This window comes from Podarcis tiliguerta (assembly GCF_965153285.1).
Source record: "Podarcis tiliguerta genome assembly, chromosome: 3".
NCBI classification, from domain to species: Eukaryota; Metazoa; Chordata; class Lepidosauria; order Squamata; family Lacertidae; genus Podarcis; species Podarcis tiliguerta.
In genome coordinates, this window is record NC_139536.1 from 100,466,481 (window position 1) to 100,488,145 (window position 21,665).

The following is a 21,665-nucleotide window of genomic DNA, read 5'->3' on the forward strand; positions in this document are numbered from 1 at the left end:
TTTTGCACCTCCAGATTTTTATTTATGAAGTGTTGCCATAGGAAGCCAATATGTACATTTTAAATCAGTCCCAGGTAATGCACCGAATCCAAAGGCCAGCCATAGCAAGTAGGGTTGTGTAGCTATATCTGGAAAAGAAAAATAATTTTCAGTTTGTCCCCTTACACACGTGGGTGCCTACTACATACATGGACCACACACAGATTTGCCCTTGTCCTAGAATTCAGCAAATAAGCATGGGTTTTGTACCAGGTAGGTGCTTGGGGTTTGTTTATTTGTTTGTTTGTTTGGGAGAAAGAAGAAACTTTTAGATCTTCTTGGTACTAGAATAATCAGTAGTCCACAGCTTGTGAAAGTTAAGTCAAACTTCTCATTCAGCAGGTGTGGCTACATCAAGCTGTTAAATTTGTCAAAAGGTTTCTGGATCCAGGTGGTGGGCCATTGTCTTGGACTGTTGCCTATGCCTGGGGCAGGATCAAGAACAGAATTGATAGGCAAAGTGTCCTCGTCTCCACACCAGCCTTGCGTCTGTGATCACGGGGTTCATTTTTATGGTTTCAGAGTCTGGGAGAAAGACTCTGCCCAAAATTCAGTGTAGAATTTGTTGTTGTTTAGTCGTTTAGTCGTGTCCGACTCTTCGTGACCCCATGGACCAGAGCACGCCAGGCACTCCTGTCTTCCACGGCCTCCCGCAGTTTGGTCAAACTCATGCTGGTAGCTGCAAGAACACTGTCCAACTATCTCGTCCTCCGTCGTCCCCTTCTCCTTGTGCCCTCCGTCTTTCCCAACATCAGGGTCTTTTCCAGGGAATCTTCTCTTCTCATGAGGTGGCCAAAGTATTGGAGTCTCAGCTTCAGGATCTGTCCTTCCAGTGAGCACTCAGGGCTGATTTCCTTCAGAATGGAGAGGTTTGATCTTCTTGCAGTCCATGGGACTCTCAAGAGTCTCCTCCAACACCATGTAGAATTAGACATGCTTAAATCTGCCACCTTGGGACGCGGGTGGCGCTGTGGATTAAAGCCTCAGCACCTAGGGCTTGCCGATCGAAAGGTCGGCGGTTCGAATCCCCGCGGCGGGGTGCGCTCCCGTTGCTCGGTCCCAGCGTCTGCCAACCTAGCAGTTCGAAAGCACTCGCGGGTGCAAGTAGATAAATAGGGACCGCTTACTAGCGGGAAGGTAAACGGCATTTCCGTGTGCGGCTCTGGCTCGCCAGAGCAGCGTTGTCACGCTGGTCACGTGAGCTGGAAGTGTCTTCGGACAGCGCTGGCCCCCGGCCTCTTTGAGTGAGATGGGCGCACAACCCTAGAGTCTGTCAAGACTGGCCCGTACGGGCAGGGGTACCTTTACCTAAATCTGCCACCAATGAAGTGCAGACAGGTTAAATCTATTTGTCATCAGCCGAACCTAACTGCATATATATTGCAGCACCAATTGTGGCCTAAGTTATTGATCTTAAGACCGAAGGCATTATTTCATCCTCCATACACAGCATCTTGTATACCATCTTGCTATAAGGCTGGGGCCTAAAGCTGAGTAGAATTTATTCTTTGCAATGCAGAAGCGATCCAGGTTCAATCAGCATTTCAAGGTAGGTCTACGAAAGGTAGGTTGGAGAACCCTAGATTGCCACAGGCAATCAGCAATACTGATAGATGCACAATTCTATATAAAAAAGTAAATTCTGTATATTTATTGAAATTCCCCAAACATACCTTATATATCTGTGTGTCCGACTACTTAATTTGTTCAGGAGTGATTAACCAAGACTGGCCCAGCTGCGGCGTAACCGTGGATTTCAGAACGCTGATCTGAAGTATGGCAAGTGTAGTCATATGTTCCTGGAATTAATGGGTGCATATTTACCAGGAAGTTTGAAAAGAGCTGGTGACCCCCCCCCCCTCATTCTTTAACAACAACATTGCACTGAAATTATGGGATAAGACAAGTAACCTTACAATATATTAAAAGTTCAGCAGTCAGTTAATGGTCAGCATCTCCCAAGTTTTCAGTGCTGCACCTACCAAGTTTCCTTCCTTGTGAACATTGTCCTTCTGGAAGACCATTACCAGGCAGATGAAGGCAGGTGCTGACTTTTACAGTACAGTGGAAGTATACCTAGAAGGGGAAGAGAGAAATTAAAGGACCCTTATTTCAGGCGGGCTTAGAAAATTGCAAGAATAAGTCCTACAGCCGAAAATAATGTACCCAAGTGCTCTCATTCAACAAGCCTTATTTCTATGGAAAGGATCCCTTAATTGAACTTTTTTTAAAAAAGCTTTATGAAAAGATGCTAGCTTTGTTGTAGTGGGATTTTACATTTTTGTTTCAAATAGCAATATGCTAAGTGCCAGCATTTAAAAAGTTTCTTAAAAGTGACACACTTCTGACCAGTGCTTGGATGACAACAGTATAGAGTAGTCCTGCGCAACTGTGATGCATCAAAACTCTTTTTGTGTGTGAGAAGGTTAAAGGTAAAGGTAAAGGTACCCCTGCCCGTACGGGCCAGTCTTGACAGACTCTAGGGTTGTGCGCCCATCTCACTCAAAGAGGCCGGGGGCCAGCGCTGTCCGGAGACACTTCTGGGTCACATGGCCAGCGTGACATCGCTGCTCTGGCGAGCCAGAGCCGCACACGGAAACACCGTTTACCTTCCCGCTAGTAAGCGGTCCCTATTTATCTACTTGCACCCGGGAGTGCTTTCGAACTGCTAGGTTGGCAGGTGCTGGGACCGAACAACGGGAGCGCACCCTGCCGCGGGGATTCGAACCACCGACCTTCCGATCGGCAAGCCCTAGGCGCTGAGGCTTTAACCCACAGCGCCACCCGCGTCCCTGTGTGAGAAGGTACTCACTCAATAAAAGCACTGATTAAGCCTAACCAACACAGCCCCCTCTTGCATTCCAAGGCAAGGAGGTAGGGAACCATTAAAACAATTGAGTTCTCTGCATTTGATCTGATGGATCACAACTTGCACAGGCCAGGTCTACGCCATTCAGAACTTTAAGAGAAAAAGACCTACTCAGACCTGCCATCAGTGTTCACTAGCAAAGAGGGATGATGTCAGATGTTTGTGCTGATACTCTAGGGCTGCTTATTCTGTTTCCCCTGCATGACATCATTTGCACTGGCCCTTCATGTGCCATTTCTGGTTTTACTGAACTTCAGTAGGAGTTTGGCTTAAGCGGCTTTTGCCATATAGGATGGAATCCCAAAGAAACTAAAATTAAGTACTGCTCACTGGGTAACATCATGCACTTCCCACCCAATATATTTTCAAATGCGGGGTGGGACGTTTGATTAGGAATGCCACAGCAATAAATTAGTCATGCTCAAGTAAAACTGACAATTGTGAACTGATTGCCTCAACTATGGAAGTTGCACAATGAATATTTTCTAGTCCTGTCTGCTTCACTTGGATTGTACCTTTCTCAAAGGAAGAGTCCGCATCTGTATTCTCAGCCTTTTGAAGTGATTGGGATATTTCACTCTGTCACTTTTAGTAACTGGGCTGAAGCTCACAGATCCACTCTCTTTGCTCTCGCATCTGTTTGAGAGGAGACATAAAGAGTCATTAATCCACGAAGCTTGATCATTACGGTTATAGAACAGGTGTTTAGAGCCACTTGCCCATCTTCAATGATGCTCCATTGGGGAATGGCGCCAAACTCTTCAGACCCAGCCATCCAGCAGTTATCCAGGAACAGTTCAACACCAGGAGCTTCGTCTTTTAGTTCAACTTCAAGATAAACAGGTTCCCTTGAGTATTTGAGAGCTACCGAATGTTGCCCATAGGTTTCCGTGAAAGATTCATCTGCCAACAGCAAGAGCAATAAAGGGAAGGAGATCATTATTTTTAAAACAATTGATATATTTAGTTTTAGTTCAAGTATAGCTCTCCTTCTCCCTTTAGGAAAATGTTACCTTTGAACATGCTTGAGATGATATGTAGAACTTGCCTTGCTCTTCTAGGGCCTATAGGAGAAGAAAGTATTCAATGATTATTCTCTTGCACACACACACAAAATGAAGTTACATGCTTCCGGGTTTTTGCATTTTACAAAATTGCTTACCTGCTACATTTGTCCTAGTCATCATTGTGCCGTAGCCAGTAGGAAGAGTTCCAGAAGAGGAGGAGGAGCCATAGATCACCGCACTTTGCATGAGCGTTTCTTTGATTGGGTAGTAGCACAAGATAGTCAGCCTGCAACAGAGGGACATTTCTTAGATACTAGAGTAGTGCTGGTTCCACCTTTTTTTAAAAAAAGTAACTCCTACCTATATGCTGGATCTCTTGTGATAGTTGGTGGTCCCTGTGCTGGAAGAGCCTCTTTTTCAAATAATAATTCATTTTCATAAATAAGGTGATCACCTTCAAACTGTTGGGGAAAATATTTCAGGTTCATCATGCTTGGAAAGAACACCCTTTCCCCCTTCTGTTCTCCACCCCCTTCGCCCAAGGACTAACCCTTAGTGAAGTGCCACAAGTAGAAACATGAAACTGGAAGAAGACTTGTTCCTTTGTAAACTCCTTAGGCCTACAGGTGCTGTCCTTCAGCCTGGTTTTGCCCATGTCAATGGATGGCACAGTCTTCATGAGAGCAGATACGGTTACTGTTCCATTAGGGTAGCACACTAAGAAAAGCCCATGACAATAAATCAGATCATAAGAATCATTGAATATTTACAGATAAATTGTAAACAGATAAAACATTAAATAATAATAATAATAATAATAATAATAATAATAATAATAATAATAATAAATTTTATTTATATCCCGCCCTCCCCAGCCGAAGCCGGGCTCAGGGCGGCTAACAACAATAAAACAGTACAAAAGTACAGCACAAACAACACTCTAAAATCATTCATTATAAAATTAATTAATTCAAGCCACTGGCAACCATTGGGCCAGAGCTCCGCGAAGATTGCCGAGGGAGGGAGTCAGGCTGTGCCCTGGCCAAAGGCTTGGTGGAACAGTTCTGTCTTGCAGGCCCTGCGGAAAGATGTCAAGTCCCGCAGGATAATTGTAATAACCTGCACTTTTATGAGAGTATATATTTACAGTACATAATTAAATGAACAAGTTAAATGAATTTGGATCTGCAGAAGATATTAAAAAATAAATTTAGGGAACCGCAGAAAGAGAGGGAAGAAAGTCAAATTTTGGAATGTGAAATGTATAAATTTGAAAAGTATAAATAAAAAACTTTTTTTAAAAAATAAAACACAATAGATCATAAGACATCTCCCCATTGTTTTAGTGATAAACTGGACTGGAATATAGCTCACCTATGAATTGTGAAGAGTGAAAATTGCATCTAACAGAGAAGATATCCAAAGTCTCCATAGTGCTTGTTTTCTTCAGAAGAAGATCAAACCTGGCTCGAATTCTCTCAAATGACACTTCCTTTAAACATGATAAGAAGTGTATCTATAAGGATAACTTTTCATTTATATATTCTAGCATTAGTTAAAAGTTAAGCATTTGAGCCCTCATCTCATCTACGAAAATAAATTAAAAACCCATCATCAGTTAAAACCCATATGACTAACTGGCGTTTGCCCGTTCGATTAGAAAATGTCTGTACGGGGGGGGGGGGGGAGAAAAAGGGTTAAAATGTAGACCAATAGGAAAGCTGGAGGCGGAGCCTACCTGTTTATAAATGGGCTTAGCCTGAGGTTTGAGTTAGTTGTTGGTGGGTAGCTGGTTGGTTTTGGTGGGTTGGTTGGTTGGGAAAGGCAGTTGGAAAAGCAGTTGGCAGGCAGTTGGAAATAGAGAGACAGTTAGTGCAGCGGGTTCTTGAGTGAGGGGAGGTAGAAGAGAGAGACAAGATAAAATAAGACTAAGAAGGTAAAGAGTAACAACATTTGGAATGCAGTTAAAGTTTGTTTTTGTCTGCAATAAACTACACTCTTCTTTGTTAACTTGAGAACCTGACTGAGACTAAGTGATTTACCAGGGAGGACCTGGTTGGTGGCAGCGGATTAGTGGTGTACAGGTCAATAGTCCGTGAGATGACCGGGGGCTCCGTACAAATACCACACTAATCAACTAGGATTGCTTTGAAAGGATAATAGCCCCCTAGCGTACACAATTCTGTGAATACCCCTTTCTCCATAACTAGAACCTGTGCATGGCCCACCCCTGCCATCTGAGGCACTGTCCACCCTCCCTGGGCATCCATACTTTGACACACATATCCTTGCAGAAGAAAAGCCTATGGGGAGCCTGTGGACCTTCAGGTGATTTTGGATTACAGCTCCCCATCATCTCTATTAACCCTGCTAGCTGGGGTCTGATAGAACTTGTAACATCTGGAGTTCTGCTGGCCTCCCATCCCTAGAAAATCACATTAGTTATATCACTGCTTTTTTCATCAAGACAAGGAAGCTTTAGGCACCACGGCCTTCACGTTGTGTACCTCATAAATAATCCCAACAGCAAAGAGAGGCACTTGCAATATTAGATGAGTATCATTTGTAGTAACAAAATACCCATCTGTGAGGGCAGTGGCTTGACTTAGCGGCTTACTGCCTACATACAGGCTCCAGTATTCATATAGGCCTGCAATCGGAACAGCTAAATACATGTTCTCTTTGTCGCAGTACCCAATGCCTTCTGGTAGTTCTGTAAAGGAAAAAAGAAAGTTGCTAAGTGAATGCTGTTGTTTTTGAAAAAAAGCTGTATGAAAAGATACCATCTCATGAGGCTTCTGACAGAAGTGGCTTAACATTGAAATGCCTAACAGGTAGGGACACCGGAAACCGCTTCTCTGTTGGGTAACTGTTCTCCATTTGGTTGCAAATATAAAGATTATCAGTATCATGGATGGGTAACCTGGTGTCCTCCAGATGTTGTTGGGACCCCCAACTCCCTTTGGCCCCAGCCAGCATGGCCAATAGAGTTCAAGTCCCTCAACATCTGGAAGGCCACAGATTTCCCCACAGTTTATCCGCATACTTGGTCTTCCAACTCATGGTACATAGTCAAATTTGGGGTTGTGCCCTAGATGGTTTACACTAAAAAAAAATGTGATTAAATAATGTATATAAAAATAAAAATGAAGGAGTCATGGAGTGAGAGAAAAGAAAAGAAATGTAGAAGTAGATTCTTTGTTTCAAATTAGGATTGATGGTGGAACCCAGAGCCTAAAGAAGTCTGCTATCATACGGTTTGGGGTTACGTATTGCAAATATTTGCCTCTTTAGGACATGCTATGAGAGTTTTAAAGTCTTAAAAAGCAAAGAACGAAAATCTATCCAGACAGTTTACTGGCTCATCTACTCAGTTTCACACAGATTTCATTGCTCCCAGTGGTTTATATTTCTAGAGGATACAATAGGAATTGTCTAGCTATCGTGCATGCAGCTTAAACAAGCCATTCAGGAGTTATAACTTTGTCAGTTTAGACAAAACAACTTACCAACATCTGCAATTATGCATTCTATGTCGGCAGGGTGGTGATACAACTTCAGCTGAGGTCCCACATTCAGAGTGTAGTTCACATGAAGGTGATACTTGGTTTCATTTTTGTTCACATACTTTAAACAAGTTTTGTAAAACCCACGAAGAGAGAGAATTTGACTGCATTAGCTTAATCAGAATGGATTTTCAGGGCAATAGTCACATTATGCCAAAATCACTTTGGAAGGATGACAATAGAAAGATCTCTAGTGCTGCACAGATGTTTTTCTCCCCAACGCCATATTCTAGGTATGAACTTCTCCCACATGTACCTCTTATTAGCTTTCAACACCACTTCCCACCAGTATTTTACCGTAAGATGCTAAAAAGCACAAGATCAAACTTACTGAGGCAAAAGTTTCCCAATACTCTCAATACTTTGAGTGGTCAGTGCAGAGAAACACATGCATATTTGCCAAGATCAAGTTAATTATATGCACATTTGTATGGTTAGAGTTAATGTCTAATTCCGGGATCAAGAAAATACATGCACAAGGAGACTCAAATAGCTTTTGTATCCAACCTACCAGTAGCTCAACCATTATGTGTGTACAATGCTTGCCCCAGTGAGATGTTATGCACAGCTGCCTTACCTCTCTTAAGATGTTGGGATCGTCAAAAGGTACTACCAGATTAAAGCCTATTGTTCCATTGGGGAAGTGAATGTCAGAGATCTTGTAACCCCTTTGCTGTGCTTCCTTACGGGATAGATGTTCCTCTCCTATTTTAAGTGCTACCAGAATGACATCATGAAGGAAGACTCCCAAGGTTACATCAAAGAGTCGTGTTTCTGGAACAGTGTCTGTGTTAAGACAAAAGCATTTTGTCACTGGGAAGGCATGAATATTAGAACAGTGTTCTTCAGCCTAAGGTGCCCAGGTGTTTGTTGGAGATCATGGGAATTTTAATCCAATAATATCCAAGGACTCAAAGTTTAGGAATAGTGTATTAGAACACAAAAAATCCTTCCAGTAGCACCTTAGAGACCAACTACCATATTTTTTGTTCCATAAGACGCACCCGACCATAAGACGCACCTAGTTTTAGAGGAGGAGAACAAGAAAAAAAAATTCTCTCCCTCTCTGCGCAGCGCCCCTTCAGGGAAGCGGCAGGAGAAGCGGAGGCCCTTCCATTTTTCCTCCCGCTTCGCTGAAGGGGTGCTGCACAGAGAGGGAAAGCTGTGCAGCGCTTCTCCAGCGAAGCCAGGAGAGCAAGAGGGATCGGTGCGCACCGATCCCTCTTGCTCTCCTGGCTTCAGGAATAGCCGCCTGAAGCCTCCGGACTGCAGCGGGGGCACTTCTGCTGCGCTCCGGAGGCTTCACGTTGCTTTCACTGAAGCCATGGAGCCTGCATTTGCTCCATAAGACACACACACATTTCCCCTTACTTTTTAGGAGGGGAAAAGTGCATCTTATAGAGTGAAAAATACGGTAAGTTTGTTATTGGTATGAGCTTTCGTGTGCATGCACACTTCTTCAGATACGTGCACACGAAAGCTCATACCGATAACAAACTTAGTTGGTCTCTAAGGTGCTACTGGAAGGATTTTTTTAAATTTTGTTTCGACTATGGCAGACCAACACGGCTACCTACCTGTAACTAGAACATTAGAACACAGTTTGTTTCCCGTGGTCTCCACTTTGAAAATAAACTCTCAGGAGAATTTACCACTAGCTTAGTCTCATTTAAGAATGTGACTGGGGGCAGGGGGAAGAGAGAATTGAAGTTTCTCTAAACTGATCTACATGTCTTTTGTAACTAGATGATGGAAGTCAACTGGTAGCCACAGGTAATAACTGGTAGGTTTAGTAAACTGACTCCCAAAAACTTTCCATGCAGAAGAAAGGGTCTTCTTTAAGGATCTATATTCTGCCTAGGGGGGTGTTCTTGGATGTATTTTGAAAAGGAATTTACAAAATAAACTTTTTCAATAAGAAATTGGGATCTTAGTCTTGTCCCTCCAACAAGACCCTTTACTGCAGAACTGTTTTCTTCACCTTTGAGACAAAAAAAGCTACAAGCCATGCATTTACACCCTTCCACATACCATCTTTGAGTCAATATTAGGACTCAGGACTAGGGGATTAGATCCCAAATGGTAAATGAAGATTTTATAAAAAACAAAACAAAACCCGGCAGAGGAACTAATGAAAGTACATTCATCTCTTAATTAAAAAAAAAGAAATACTTTATCAATAAGGCACATCTTTCTACAATGACCCAGCAGCAACCCTATGTTTTACATATAACTGAAAAGTAGATGCATCTTAGCCCCACTTACTATTGACTACTCTTGGTATTCGAGGCATGAAGGGTGTGGTGATTTGCTTAATCACAGTGTACTTGGTCAAGTGCCAATCTGTATCTGTCCAGGTATGCTCCAATAATAAGTCAATGCTATATACTGCCCCATAGACACCATTGGATACAGTGCTCTACAAGAGGAAAAAAAGTGTTAAGGAAAGTAGATTCATTTAGACCGGGCATGGCCAAACTTGACCCTCCAGATGTTTTGGGACTACAACTTCTATCATCCCTAGCTAACAGGACTAGTGGTCAGGAATGATGGGAACTGTAGTCCCAAATCATCTGGAGGGCCAAGTTTGGCCATGCCTGATTTAGACGAACAGCAGTGAAAACCACCTGTACAGTTAAGTAGTTATATGCCCCTGAACTCAAAACATACAGGGTTTGTATCTTCCCACATTCTATTCTGCAGTGCTTAAATGCATCTATCATTGTCCCGAATAACAGAAGTTTAACACTTTATATTTATTGACTTCAAAGCTTGCCCCATCCAGAGGGTTCTGGATAGATTGACAGTACATGATACTGTCAAAAGCTATTCTGAATAGAAATATATCACACTACTTTCTGAAGGCAGGCTCAGAAAACTATAGAGGAAGGGCACTCCAGAGTTAAAGAGCAGCCATCAAGAATGTCTTTATAAAAATATGATTTGGTGTATAGATATATTTCAGAGGACTCATGTCAGCCTTATTGATTTCTCAGGTATGATGATTTCAACCATCTAAGGCTTCATAACACTTCAATGGCAATATGAAGTTAACATGAACACACTAATCTTTCTGTCGCAAGGTTTTAGTGACCGCATTCCTTCAGAGACCCAAAAGGCAGGTCACAGTGTTGTATATAAGCAGAGTTTATACTGTTTTCTAGTTTGTAAAACCATATCATGAGGCCTCAGAGTTCACCTACATACGCAGAACAAGTCAGGAGACAGCCCTACCCTATGCCAGCTGGGTTGATTGCAATATCTATATGCAAAGGAAATAAGTAGTTGGGTTTTGCTTTGCTGCAGTGCTGATCTAACAGCTGACTGAATTAATGGAAACTTACATTGCATTTTTTTTTGTATACCAACTTGAGCCTGCTTCCATATTGTTTGATTTTATAAAAATCACATTTACCTTTAACCTGCCCCCAGACGCTCCAATTGGGATAGTCGTTACAATGTGTGTGTGGTTACGATCCAGCGTATAACCGAAAAGTTCAGGATTCTCTATTCTTTGCCCATCAACTGCCATTGATATATTATGGGATGTAAAGGTGGGTTCTTGAAGGACCAATCGGGGGATCATACTTGGCACAGTCCATATTATGGCAACATCCGTAAAGCTGGTACCATCTACCGATTAGTAAGACTCAGATCAGTGCTTGACAAAAAACAGGCAAGATCACCAGGAGGTAACATTTAAATGTTTGTGAATCACCTTGTAACACCACCCATGCACAAGCTGACCAAATCTTATTTTAAGACCTAGTACTAATACATGCATTTTTAATTATTTTTTTACATACACAGTAGGCATACAACTCAAGTTGCTGAAGGCCCTGGCTTGTATTAACATTCATGTAATAGTTTCCCAGAAAACTGGCTTTCTGCCAGGCAGATACATACACAGCAACATGAGGAATGTAATAAATTTACTAGAATACCAAGAAGAAAGATCAGACAAAAAGGCTGCTTTAATATCAATAGATGCAGAAAAGGCATTTGACCAGGTGTCGTGGGACTTCATGAAAAGGGTCATAAAGGAAACAGTTTCCCAGAAAGGATCAGGTCACATTGGATTGTAGGAATGAACTATGCTTTTTTAGGGTAAGAGAAGGGAGGTACTCACCAACTGGGCATGACACTGTGGTGTCAATCAACAGAAGCAGCCACCTTTGTCTGTACATGGAAGTGGAGCTGATTGTGCTCATAGTGACCCCATTAGCCTATTGAAAAAGCATTTGGTAAAGTTTTATTAGTCCAGCTGGAGTATGAGACCTATCTCAGCAATACCATCTTCTTCCTAGTAGGATTAACTCACCACTGAATGTTCTGTTTCATTTGTAGAGTAGGGAGACCGGAGGAACACTCTCGACAGCGTATTATTGAAACTGTAGCCAAGCTTGTCAGCGTCACTCACCAATGTTTTCTTTCTCCCCGAAGGAGAATAGAATATCAGCTGCCATATCTGATACAGAACTTTTCGTGCCTAAAAATGGGGGGGGGGAGCGTATTAGGCTGATAAGCATTTTCAAGCGGCTTAAGCTTCAGAACAAAAATGAGCAATTTTTCAATTTCATTACAAGCTTTTAAAGAATGTTATGCAAGGTCAAGACTTCAGTACAATTCTTCAACCAGCCATAAAATCCACCAGCATGCGTGAGCTAGATATATTCCAGAGGAATACCCAACTATTTCTGTATTAGTAAAGTGTGATGGGTACTTTTTTGTCAGGGGGTTTGAAGTGCTGTAGATTTTTGTAAGCTAGGAACATAAAATGGGGGCTGCTATCTAGTCATGGCTACAGATCCACCATGCAGAATGGAGATATTCCTCTCAGTGGGCACTTTGAGGTTTTGGAGAAACTATGCCATGACCAGAATTGATGCAATTTGTCGTAGCAGACAAAATACTAGATGTTGCCCAGTGAGACTTGGGTTTGAATACCTGCTACCTCACTAGGTGACTTTGAACCAGTAATTCTCTCTCAGTCTAACTTACCTTATGGTTGTGAGGATGATGTTTTAACAACTCCCCTTCCCTTTTTAATAAATTAAAAAATCCAAAACCGCTACTTCAAGTTCCTTTGGTGGACCATAAATAATGACTGCACTTGGCTCTGCATTCCAATATACAGTGGTACCTCGGGTTAGGACGCGGGTGGCGCTGTGGGTAAAACCTCAGCGACTAGGACTTGCCGATCGCATGGTCGGCAGTTCAAATCCCCGCGGCGGGGTGCTCTCCCATCGTTCGGTCCCAGCGCCTGCCAACCTAGCAGTTCGAAAGCAGCCCTGGGTGCAAGTAGATAAATAGGGACCGCTTACTAGCGGGAAGGTAAACGGCGTTCCGTGTGCGGCTCTGGCTCGCCAGAGCAGCGATGTCACGCTGGCCACGTGACCCGGAAGTGTCTCCGGACAGCGCTGGCCCCCGGCCTCTTGAGTGAGATGGGCGCACAACCCTAGAGTCTGTCAAGACTGGCCCGTACCCGCAGGGGTACCTTTACCTTTACTTCGGGTTAAGTACTTAATTCGTTCCGGAGGTCCGTTCTTAACCTGAAACTGTTCTTAACCTGAGGTACAACTTTAGCTAATGGGGCCTCCCGCTGCCGCCGCACGATTTCTGTTCTCATCCTGAAGCAAAGTTCTTAACCCAAGGTACTATTTCTGGGTTAGCGGAGTCTGTAACCTGAAGCGTATGTAACCTGAAGCGTATGTAACCCGAGGTACCACTGTATACACATAGGATGGGCAGCTTATTACAAACGATTTCTTTCAGAGGGAGAAAGAGGCAGAGAGATTTCAACTGATATTTCATTGGATTTAAATTTAAATTTTTCTGTTTTTGAATTGCCGTAAGTCAACTCTAGAGTGTTTCTTACCATGAAAGGTAGGTAATAAAACTTACAAAAAACAGCATACCATATACTCCCCTCCCCCCTCTTACCTCAGGCAATGCAGACATCCATTCTGCAGTCTCATAATCCGAAATCACAGGGACATCGGTCTTCACTGATACCTTGAAACGAGATTATACTTATTTATAGAATGTGCAACAGGTTATGAGGTCCAAACTTGTTCGGTTCCCTCCTACCAGTTTCCTTATTTTAGAGAACTTAAGTTTCCAATGTTTTTATTTGTTGTGTAAAGGAGGAAGGCTGCTCACATCCTGCACATGGTAGGATTATTGGTAGCACAACTCATTCTATATATATATATATATATATATATATAATTTTTAAATTAGATTTTACAATTTAATATTCAACACATTTATCATATAAAAGAGAAAATAAAAGAAAATTCCCCCTACCCTGTGACTTCCCTCAACTTCCCTTTCTGCTTCTTTAAATATTTGCTACTTCTGCTTAATTTTTGTCTTATTTTGATAATCTTTTAGCTAAATGCTCTTATATTCTTATCATTTTTATACCAACACATTCTTATGAAGCATATCGAACCATTTCTTACCTCCATGTAATTCTCTTCACACAGAATTTCCCTTGGAGCCCATGTGGGGTAGGAGCAGCGCATAGGGTGTTGGTAGGTTGTAGCTGCTCTCAGGTCTTGGAATAATGACACTCTGATGTTTAAAGTAAGAGAGAACTTTTCATCCATCTGCAATAATTTGAGATATTGGTTTGGGAAGAAAACACTGAATTTAGTGACAGAGATGCATCCCCCCCCCCACCAAAGTGCTTAATAAAGCCAGAGTGATGATCCATACAAGTTTGCTGCATTTACTATCAGTTGTGCCATTGTAGTTTACATCTTCAAGGAGGAGATAATATCTGAGGAGAACACTGAGCTTCTGTAGATTTTGTCACTGAGCAGATTCTTCTTCTTCTGCTGTTCTCTTCCAAAACCCAACTCAGTGCTTTTCAAAGAGAATCTGACATAACTGGTTCCTTAAATAAACTTAATTTAATGCTTGCATACATTATCCCAGAGTTGTTTTCTCATTGCCTCCACATCTATGGCCTTTCATTAGGATATTTTTTAAATGTCTGACATTTTATTGTCTTTTTAATATTTTGTTGGAAGCCGCCCGGGGTGGCTGGGGAAACCCAGTCTGATGGGCAGGGTATTAATAAAATAATAATAATAATAATAATAATAATAATAATAATAATAATAGTCCCAGCTTCCCTCATCACACATTTCTCTTGACAGTCAAAACACAAATGTGTGTGGGTTAGCATGCTTGGGCAGCAGAACACCTACAACAAATAGTTCCTGTTACAAAATCCTGAAGTATGGAGTGTTCCTATTCAGTATTCCAGCACATCATTGATGGCTCTTTTCCTGGATACTCTATTTCATATCTCTCTTCACACTTCTCCCTTTTCAAAATTATATGTTTGCTGAGCTTACTTAGTCCTCATGGTTTGGGGGTACCCCTCTTTAGGTTTATTTTGCCCAAATTATTTATTTATTTTCATTTTCAGCTGATTTCCCCCACCTGTTTGAATGGCGCCATTTTGACAACACCTGGCCCAGCACTAAATTGTATGAAAAGAAGAATGATTTATTCTGTTTTTCTGCACATGCAACTTCAAAATTACCATCTGGATTTATCTATAGGAAGTGTGGAGGACTGGGGTCCACAAAGATGGCAATCATGTTTTCACTCAGTACTAGTTGCTTCCCTGGGTATCCAGGAAAAGACTCCTGCCCATTAATGACATTTGTCATTGTGTGATCCAAAACTGGGTGGCTTCCGGATAATTTTTTTTTGAGCAACTGCATGGAGATTATAAAGCAGCGCTGTCATGTGGCTGTTATCCTGCACATTCCACAGTAGTTTTCTGTCACCTTTCTTGCCTCAATAAACTAAAACTGAAATTTTATCATTTTTTGCATGGGGGAGCAGATTTGTTTTGCAAGAGCACCATTGCTAATTTATTGCAAGGTATCCGCTTTCTTTGCAACGGGATACGATGTTGCACTCCTGATGAGGCTGCATTTTAATATTTTAATGCTTCAATATTTTAATGTTGTATTTTATTATTGTTTTTAAGTTGTATTCATTCAACTTATTTTTATTATTGGTTGTTAGCCGCCCTGAGCCCGGCCTTGGCTGGGGAGGGCGGGGTATAAATAAAAAGTTGTTGTTGTTGTTGTTGTTATCAGTATCTGCTCAAATGTGAGAGATCTTTGCAAAAGTTTGGAAGTCTGGAAGTGCATCTGGTGTTTTTTAGCATAATACGTACACAGAGGGCAGGCAAAAAGGAGGAAAAAAGCACAGGTGGTCTACCCATTACTTAGTAACTGCAAACTTTGGGGGGATTCAAGCACACACTGGAAATTTAGGTTTGTGCAATTAAATTGCATTGGACTAGAGTGTTCTGTAACTCTAGTGCAGCAAAAAAATAATAATTACCGTATTTTTCGCTCTATAGGACGCACCCGACCATAGGATGCACCTTGTTTTAGAGGGGGAGAACAAGAAAAAAAATTCTCCCCCTCTCTGCTCAGCGCCCCTTCAGCGAAGCAGCAGGAGAAACGGAGCCCCTTCCATTTCTCCCCCCACTTCGCTGAAGGGGCGCTGCGCAGCTCTCCCTCTCTGCTGAAGCCAGGAGAGTCTTGCTCTCCCGGCCTCAGCGAAAGGAACCCGAAGCCTTTGGAGCACAGGCGAGGTCCCGCTGCGCTCCAAAGGCTTCAGGCAGCTATCCCTGAAGCCTGGAGAGCGAGAGGGGTTGGTGCGCAATGACCCCTCTCGCTATCCAGGCTTCAGGGAAAGCAACGTGAAGCCTCCGGAGCGCGGAGGGAGCGCTCCCTCTGCGCTTCGGAGGCTTCGCGTTGCTATCGCTGAAGCCAAGGAGCCTGCATTCGCTCCATAGGACGCGCACACATTTCCCCTTAATTTTTTTGAGGGAAAAGTGCATCTTATAGAGCAAAAAATACGGTAAGTGGGCTTTTTGAAGTCAGGAAGGGACATAGGAATGCATTGAAGAAAGTCAGATGACTAACAGGAAGAACACTCCACAGGCAAATCAGGATGAATGCACTGCTGAATTATGTCTAAGCTACATGTAAACTTTGTTCAAATAAATCAAGATAAATGCTCTGTGTTCATCCAGAAGGTCCCCAGTTGGGTAAGGGGAAATCCAGCATCTCTGGAAAATCAAATCCAGCCTCTGCTTCCCATCCTCCTTTGAGCTAGGGATCTTAGCATTGCAAGACTCGTAAGCAGCTACCTCAATGTAAAACCAAAGATTAGACTGAATGAGGGGAGCTTTCCAAGTCAGGAGTCCCTGCCACAATTCTCAGAAGTTTCACAGATCAAATCTTTTGTTTCATTCTGGTAGGGGGCACCGAACAGTAAAACTGCACATTAACCTTTCCTGCACTGCGGATACAGAGAGTATAGAATCAGAGCATGAGTTGGCCTCACCTCATTTATAACATGACAGCCAAGAAAAGAAGCCCGGAATATGGTATTACCCCACACATCATTTGACAGGACATAGCCACAGCGAGCTTCTAGCTCCTCGTCAAGCAGAACCAAGACACCAGAGGGATCTAGAGACACACACAACGGAGTGTTAGCTGCTAGTTTATTCTGGTCAAACATGCCATCACAATTAAGAATGTACTACCATCTTTAGAGACTTTCAGTGGAGTTTGGAGCCAGTTGTTTATTCCAACAACATATTTAATTGCTAAGAATAGCCTTCAAATGGCACATGTCCTCTGGGTTGTGTGTGTATGTTTTTAAAAAGAAGGTATTGCTTTATGACACATTATAATTTCAATTTAGCATACTTCTGCCATTGCAAGGCTTGAATAAGCAGGTTTTGGAAAAGGGATTATGAATCCATCCATCTCGCTTTCAAGGAAAACTATCTGATGAAGATGGACACTAACAAACTTGGTTAACAGACAGACACACCCATCCTTTAAACACTTGCTCAAGTGTTACTTTAATGCAACTGAAGGGCTTGTAGTTTTCAGTTCAGTCTTCCTACCCACAGTAGGAACAATTATTCACAATCAAGGTCACCCAGGAACCCAATTTGGCCATTAAACATTTCCCCTTCATAAACTTATTACTTCATGGCTTCCCCCAGTAATTTATTAGATCTCTGTCTGCAAGAAACTCAAGGAATACATGTAAACATAGATGGTAAATGAACTTTTCAGGTTAGAGCTACTGAATTCTCACTGAGAAAAACCTACGTCCTCTTGTAAGGACGTAGTAAGCCCCATTGATAGGGTTTCCCCAAGCTTGAGCCCCAGCTGTTTTTGGACTACAAATCCCATCATCCTTGACCACTGGTCCTGCTATTTAGGGATGATGGGAGTTGTAGTCCAAAAACCAAGTTTGGGAAACCTTGATATAATTGAATGATACTCCCAAAGGAACATGTACACATAGGAGTAAGGTTGCAGGCATGAAGTGATACCCTCTTTATCTTTCCCCATGGATTACAGCTCACCGATTATTTCTACTGTGAAGAATTTGTCCTGAAGAAAGGACTTATTCAGCTTCACCCAAAACATACTGGAAGAACAGGTGCTTTCTATAAAACCTAAAAGAGATTAAAGGTTTTACAGTTACAATAATAATATGGTAATCACACAACGCAAAGATACACAATTTTTAGAGTTCCCCTAGAGGGCAGGAAGCAATTGAGTCTTTTATCCAACCTGGAGGAGCAAATGCTGGTCCATTCCTCCCTACTCCAGACTGGAACCAGAGAAACAGCAGTAATATTCTATAAACAAGAGAGAGAGGAATTAACCATGTAAATAGATAAGACAAAACTGAGTAAGTGTGAGAGGAGGAGCCCGCTCTCAAAGCACTTTACCTGCAAAGCAGTTTTTCTGCGTTCTTCATGTTTCCAAAGGAGTGTAGTCCAAATAGTCGAAGTTCATCCAGTTCTTTTTATAGGATAGCTCCTCACTGACACAACACAGACCACAAACAAAACAGACATATTCTAAATGGTGGAATCCGATTGGGTCCCCTTTATAAAGAAAAACGGTCCCACAATTTCACTAAATTAGGGGCAGGTGCTCCAGCAGCCATTGTTAATCACAGGAAGGGATGATGTCGATCTGTATGCAGTCCCATGGAAGCCTTTTGGAGCAAAACCCGGGACCTAAAATCAATTGAACTCAATGAGATTTACTTTTGAGTAAATCTATTCAAGATTTGGGATGATTATTGGGGCTGCTTCACCCCTGTGATTCCGATAGCTGTCCCCAACATTTCCCCTTCCTTGCCACAGAAAAAGCCACCTGCTAAGTCCCCATTGTTAAAGGTACAGGACAAAATATTTTGGGCTAGTGCCGTGGTAGCTAAACTCGGCCCTCCAGATGTTTTGGGACTACAATTCCCATCATCCCTGACCACTGGCTCTGTTAGCTAGGGATGATGGGAGTTGTAGTCCCAAAACATCTGGAGGGCCGAGTTTGGCTGCCACTGGGCTAGTGTGTGGCTGGTTTCAGATGATCAGCAGTTTGAAAGCTAACCATTCTTCAGAGAAGTGGTCAGCTGCAGCCTCCAGCCACGTGGCTTAGCCTAACTTTGCCATTCCCCTGTGCTATCACATTTCTGAGTTGCTAACAGGATTTGCTTCCCAATAAACACACGAAGCTGCAAACTGCAGTCCTAACCAGCCTGACTGCTTCATATTTACTCTGAAGTAAGTCCAACTGATTTCAACTGAACTTGTTGCTGCCTGTCCTACATAATACAGGATTGTCCTGTGTTTCAATGTAAAATGTGGCGTCCTGTACTATTGATACAGTTTTGTCCTGCATTTCAAGTCTTCTCTCTCTCCCATGTTTGAGATCCGCTCCAAATGCATGTGTTCAAAAGGGTGTTTGAAAGGTCATATATTTAAGCCAAGCACAGACAGATTTACAAATTTGTGTCTCTGTGTGTGTCAATTTCCAGAGGAGCCATCCCGTTAGGCTGCAATAAAATGTAATGGATTGCTTTGAAGACAATTTAACACTAGATTTATTTATTTTTTAAAACCCCCCCAACCCCCCCCCCCCACTCTGTCCTGTATTTTGCCAGAACAAAGGTGGCAACCCTATTCCCAGGTAAACATGCATAGGATTGCAGTTTTATTTGGAAGTAAACGAAATTGAATGAACCTTAATTCTGCATTCTTAAGTTCCTACTGCAATATTGCATTACTAAGCATACCTGCCAGGAGTAGCGGCTACTCCTGTTGAAGCCGGAAACTTTCCTTCTCAGTATGCATGTTTCGATCTGGGATATTTATGGGTACCTTTTTGCCATCTGGATCTTTCTTGTGCAGTTTTATTTCCCTCTTAACCGGCTGTATTATTTCAAATGCTAACGTGTTGCAATGAGGTGCTTCAGGACCTTTGCCCTAATGTAGCATTATGCTATTTATAGGCCTGTGTTTGCAAAGAGGAAAAGGTACAAATAAATGAAGCTATATAATTATGTATTTTTTTTAAAAAAAACGACAACACCAAAACCACTTGGTGTTGTTTTTTTTTTAATCTTTCATGTTTGTGACCACTTTCCTAAACAATAGAACTTTGTGTTTTTTCCCTGTATGAAAATTTAAAACATCTGGGTTTCTTTTTTCTTTTCTTTTTGCAATATGAAATAGTTATTTCATTCTTTTCTTTTCTTTTTTGGAAAAGCTGGCCTGCTCTAACTAAATACCAGTCCTGTGTCCATAATGAGTTACTATTAATATGTGGGAAAGGCAATTGTCCAAAGCCAGTGTAATGTCAAATAACTGGCAGAAGTATGCATTTTATTGCCTAAAAGTGACAAATAAAAACGTCAGGATTACAAAAACAATATTTGTTGGATGAGTAATGGTCCGTATAGATGTTCCCTACAGTCATTTGAACCAGCTAGAATAACCTTGTGGTTAAACACCAAAGCTAAGATCTTCTACAAAACTTTGGTTATTTGAATCTTGGAGGTTGTGTGAATACAAAGTAAGTACTGTATGGCAGATGGCTGTGTGATCACATGTTGGCTCCAGCGTTGAAACTCCGCTCGTTTTTATGAGTTTCATGAATGCTCGTGGGAAAACCTCTTAGGCAATGGGTTCAAATCCGAGCTGTGGGGACGGCATGCGCCGCGAATGTATCATTGTAAATTCACACTTGAAGTGCAATTCTGTCAGGGTCTACTCAGAATTAAGCCCTGGCATCTTCTGTGGGGCTTACTCCCAGGTAAGTGTGAGGAGGAGCACAGCTGTAGAGTGACCGCCAAGGCAGTCAGGGATCCTGTGTGTTTAATAATTGAGGGAATTTCACCAGGTGGAGTTTGTCAGAGACCATGAGTGAAAGATGGCTATTGTGGTCATGTCTGTTTGTGGTGTTCTCATTGGCTTCTGGTTAGCTCCTGTGAGGGGGGAAAAATGGTGGACTAGATATGTCTTTGGGCCTCAATGAAATTCCCTTTCCCATATGATAACAATTAAAAGCACAGAAGCCCTCTTTTGCCTCTACTCAGCCTATGTGTGAGAAAGTGCTTAAGGAATGCTACACTTTTTACTGTCTACCTTCCAAGCTGCTGTAAAGTGAGAGTAACACAACACTGACGCCCTATAATTTCCCACCGTTTCCCACAAACGCAGCTCATTCACCCTCCGACTGCATTGCGGTTCATCTCCACGGGATGTCTCCCTTCTCCACATTTGAGGCAAGCAATTTTCTCTCGCATGTGCACCTTCTTGTCATAACTGGAGACAAGTGAGTCTCGGTTTAAATAAACCTGAACTTGGAAGAATGCAAGTCAGGGTTATCTTTCGAACGGAGGTAAGTTTTTAAAGCAACATGAGGGTGAAACTCGCCTTAATTCATGGAATGTTCAGGCTTAAGGTTAGGATAATAATGTACCAGAGACAGACATTCTGACCTGTTTAAGAGCGACTCTTGGGAAACATTCGGCAGGTCAGGGTGAGTGGGTTATTTTTCTTGGCCTTTCTTTAGTGCTGAGCTATCTTTTTCTTTCTTTCTTTCTTTCTTTCTTTCTTTCTTTCTTTCTTTCCTTTGGGGTGAGGTGAGACCTGAATACATGCAGCTTAAACTTTGAAAAACTTTGCACTGAAACTTTAAAAATGAAACAAAAAAGTGCTGCGATACAGTGGTACCTCGGGTTAAGTACTTAATTCGTTCCAGAGGTCCATTCCTAACCTGAAACTGTTCTTAACCTGAAGCACCACTTTAGCTA

General features: G+C 42.2%; 1 protein-coding gene and 1 long non-coding RNA gene across 3 annotated transcripts; one reads left to right on the forward strand and one right to left on the reverse strand.

Annotated features, from left to right (window-relative positions):
- On the reverse strand, nucleotides 1-19,806 carry LOC310673280 (uncharacterized protein). Its single transcript, XM_083431603.1, has 24 exons — nucleotides 19,644-19,806; nucleotides 18,292-18,386; nucleotides 18,131-18,198; nucleotides 17,920-18,012; nucleotides 16,875-17,002; nucleotides 13,949-14,095; nucleotides 13,425-13,496; nucleotides 11,803-11,970; nucleotides 11,611-11,707; nucleotides 10,897-11,114; nucleotides 9,747-9,900; nucleotides 8,059-8,267; nucleotides 7,425-7,542; nucleotides 6,423-6,628; nucleotides 5,290-5,407; nucleotides 4,466-4,632; nucleotides 4,276-4,376; nucleotides 4,071-4,201; nucleotides 3,922-3,972; nucleotides 3,628-3,811; nucleotides 3,424-3,544; nucleotides 2,022-2,115; nucleotides 1,713-1,838; nucleotides 1-128 (listed from the first exon to the last, which is right to left on the reverse strand). Exons 2-23 carry the CDS (start codon nucleotides 18,318-18,320, stop codon nucleotides 1,747-1,749), a joined length of 2,766 nt encoding a protein of 921 aa, XP_083287729.1. The 5' UTR covers nucleotides 18,321-18,386; nucleotides 19,644-19,806; the 3' UTR covers nucleotides 1-128; nucleotides 1,713-1,746.
- LOC310673435 lies at nucleotides 6,586-15,431 on the forward strand. Of its 2 annotated transcripts, XR_014509007.1 has the most exons (4): nucleotides 6,608-6,749; nucleotides 9,228-9,264; nucleotides 13,973-14,072; nucleotides 14,926-15,431. It is a non-coding gene; the product is annotated as an uncharacterized lncRNA (long non-coding RNA). The 2 variants fall into 2 exon arrangements; XR_014509006.1 differs by lacking the exon at nucleotides 9,228-9,264 and having other exon boundaries at nucleotides 6,586-6,749.
- Nucleotides 19,807-21,665: the final 1,859 nt, after the last annotated feature.

What these genes read in the sequence shown, in the direction of transcription:
- LOC310673280 (XM_083431603.1), bottom strand. Translation starts at nt 18,320, where the DNA reads ATGAAGAACGCAGAAAAACTGCTTTGCAG. An exon ending in GCAGAAAAACTGCTTTGCAG is followed by an intron (nt 18,199 to 18,291) that starts GTAAAGTGCTTT and finishes TCTTGTTTATAG; the next exon opens with AATATTACTGCTGTTTCTCT. An exon ending in AATACCAAGAGTAGTCAATA is followed by an intron (nt 8,268 to 9,746) that starts GTAAGTGGGGCT and finishes GTCTTAACACAG; the next exon opens with ACACTGTTCCAGAAACACGA.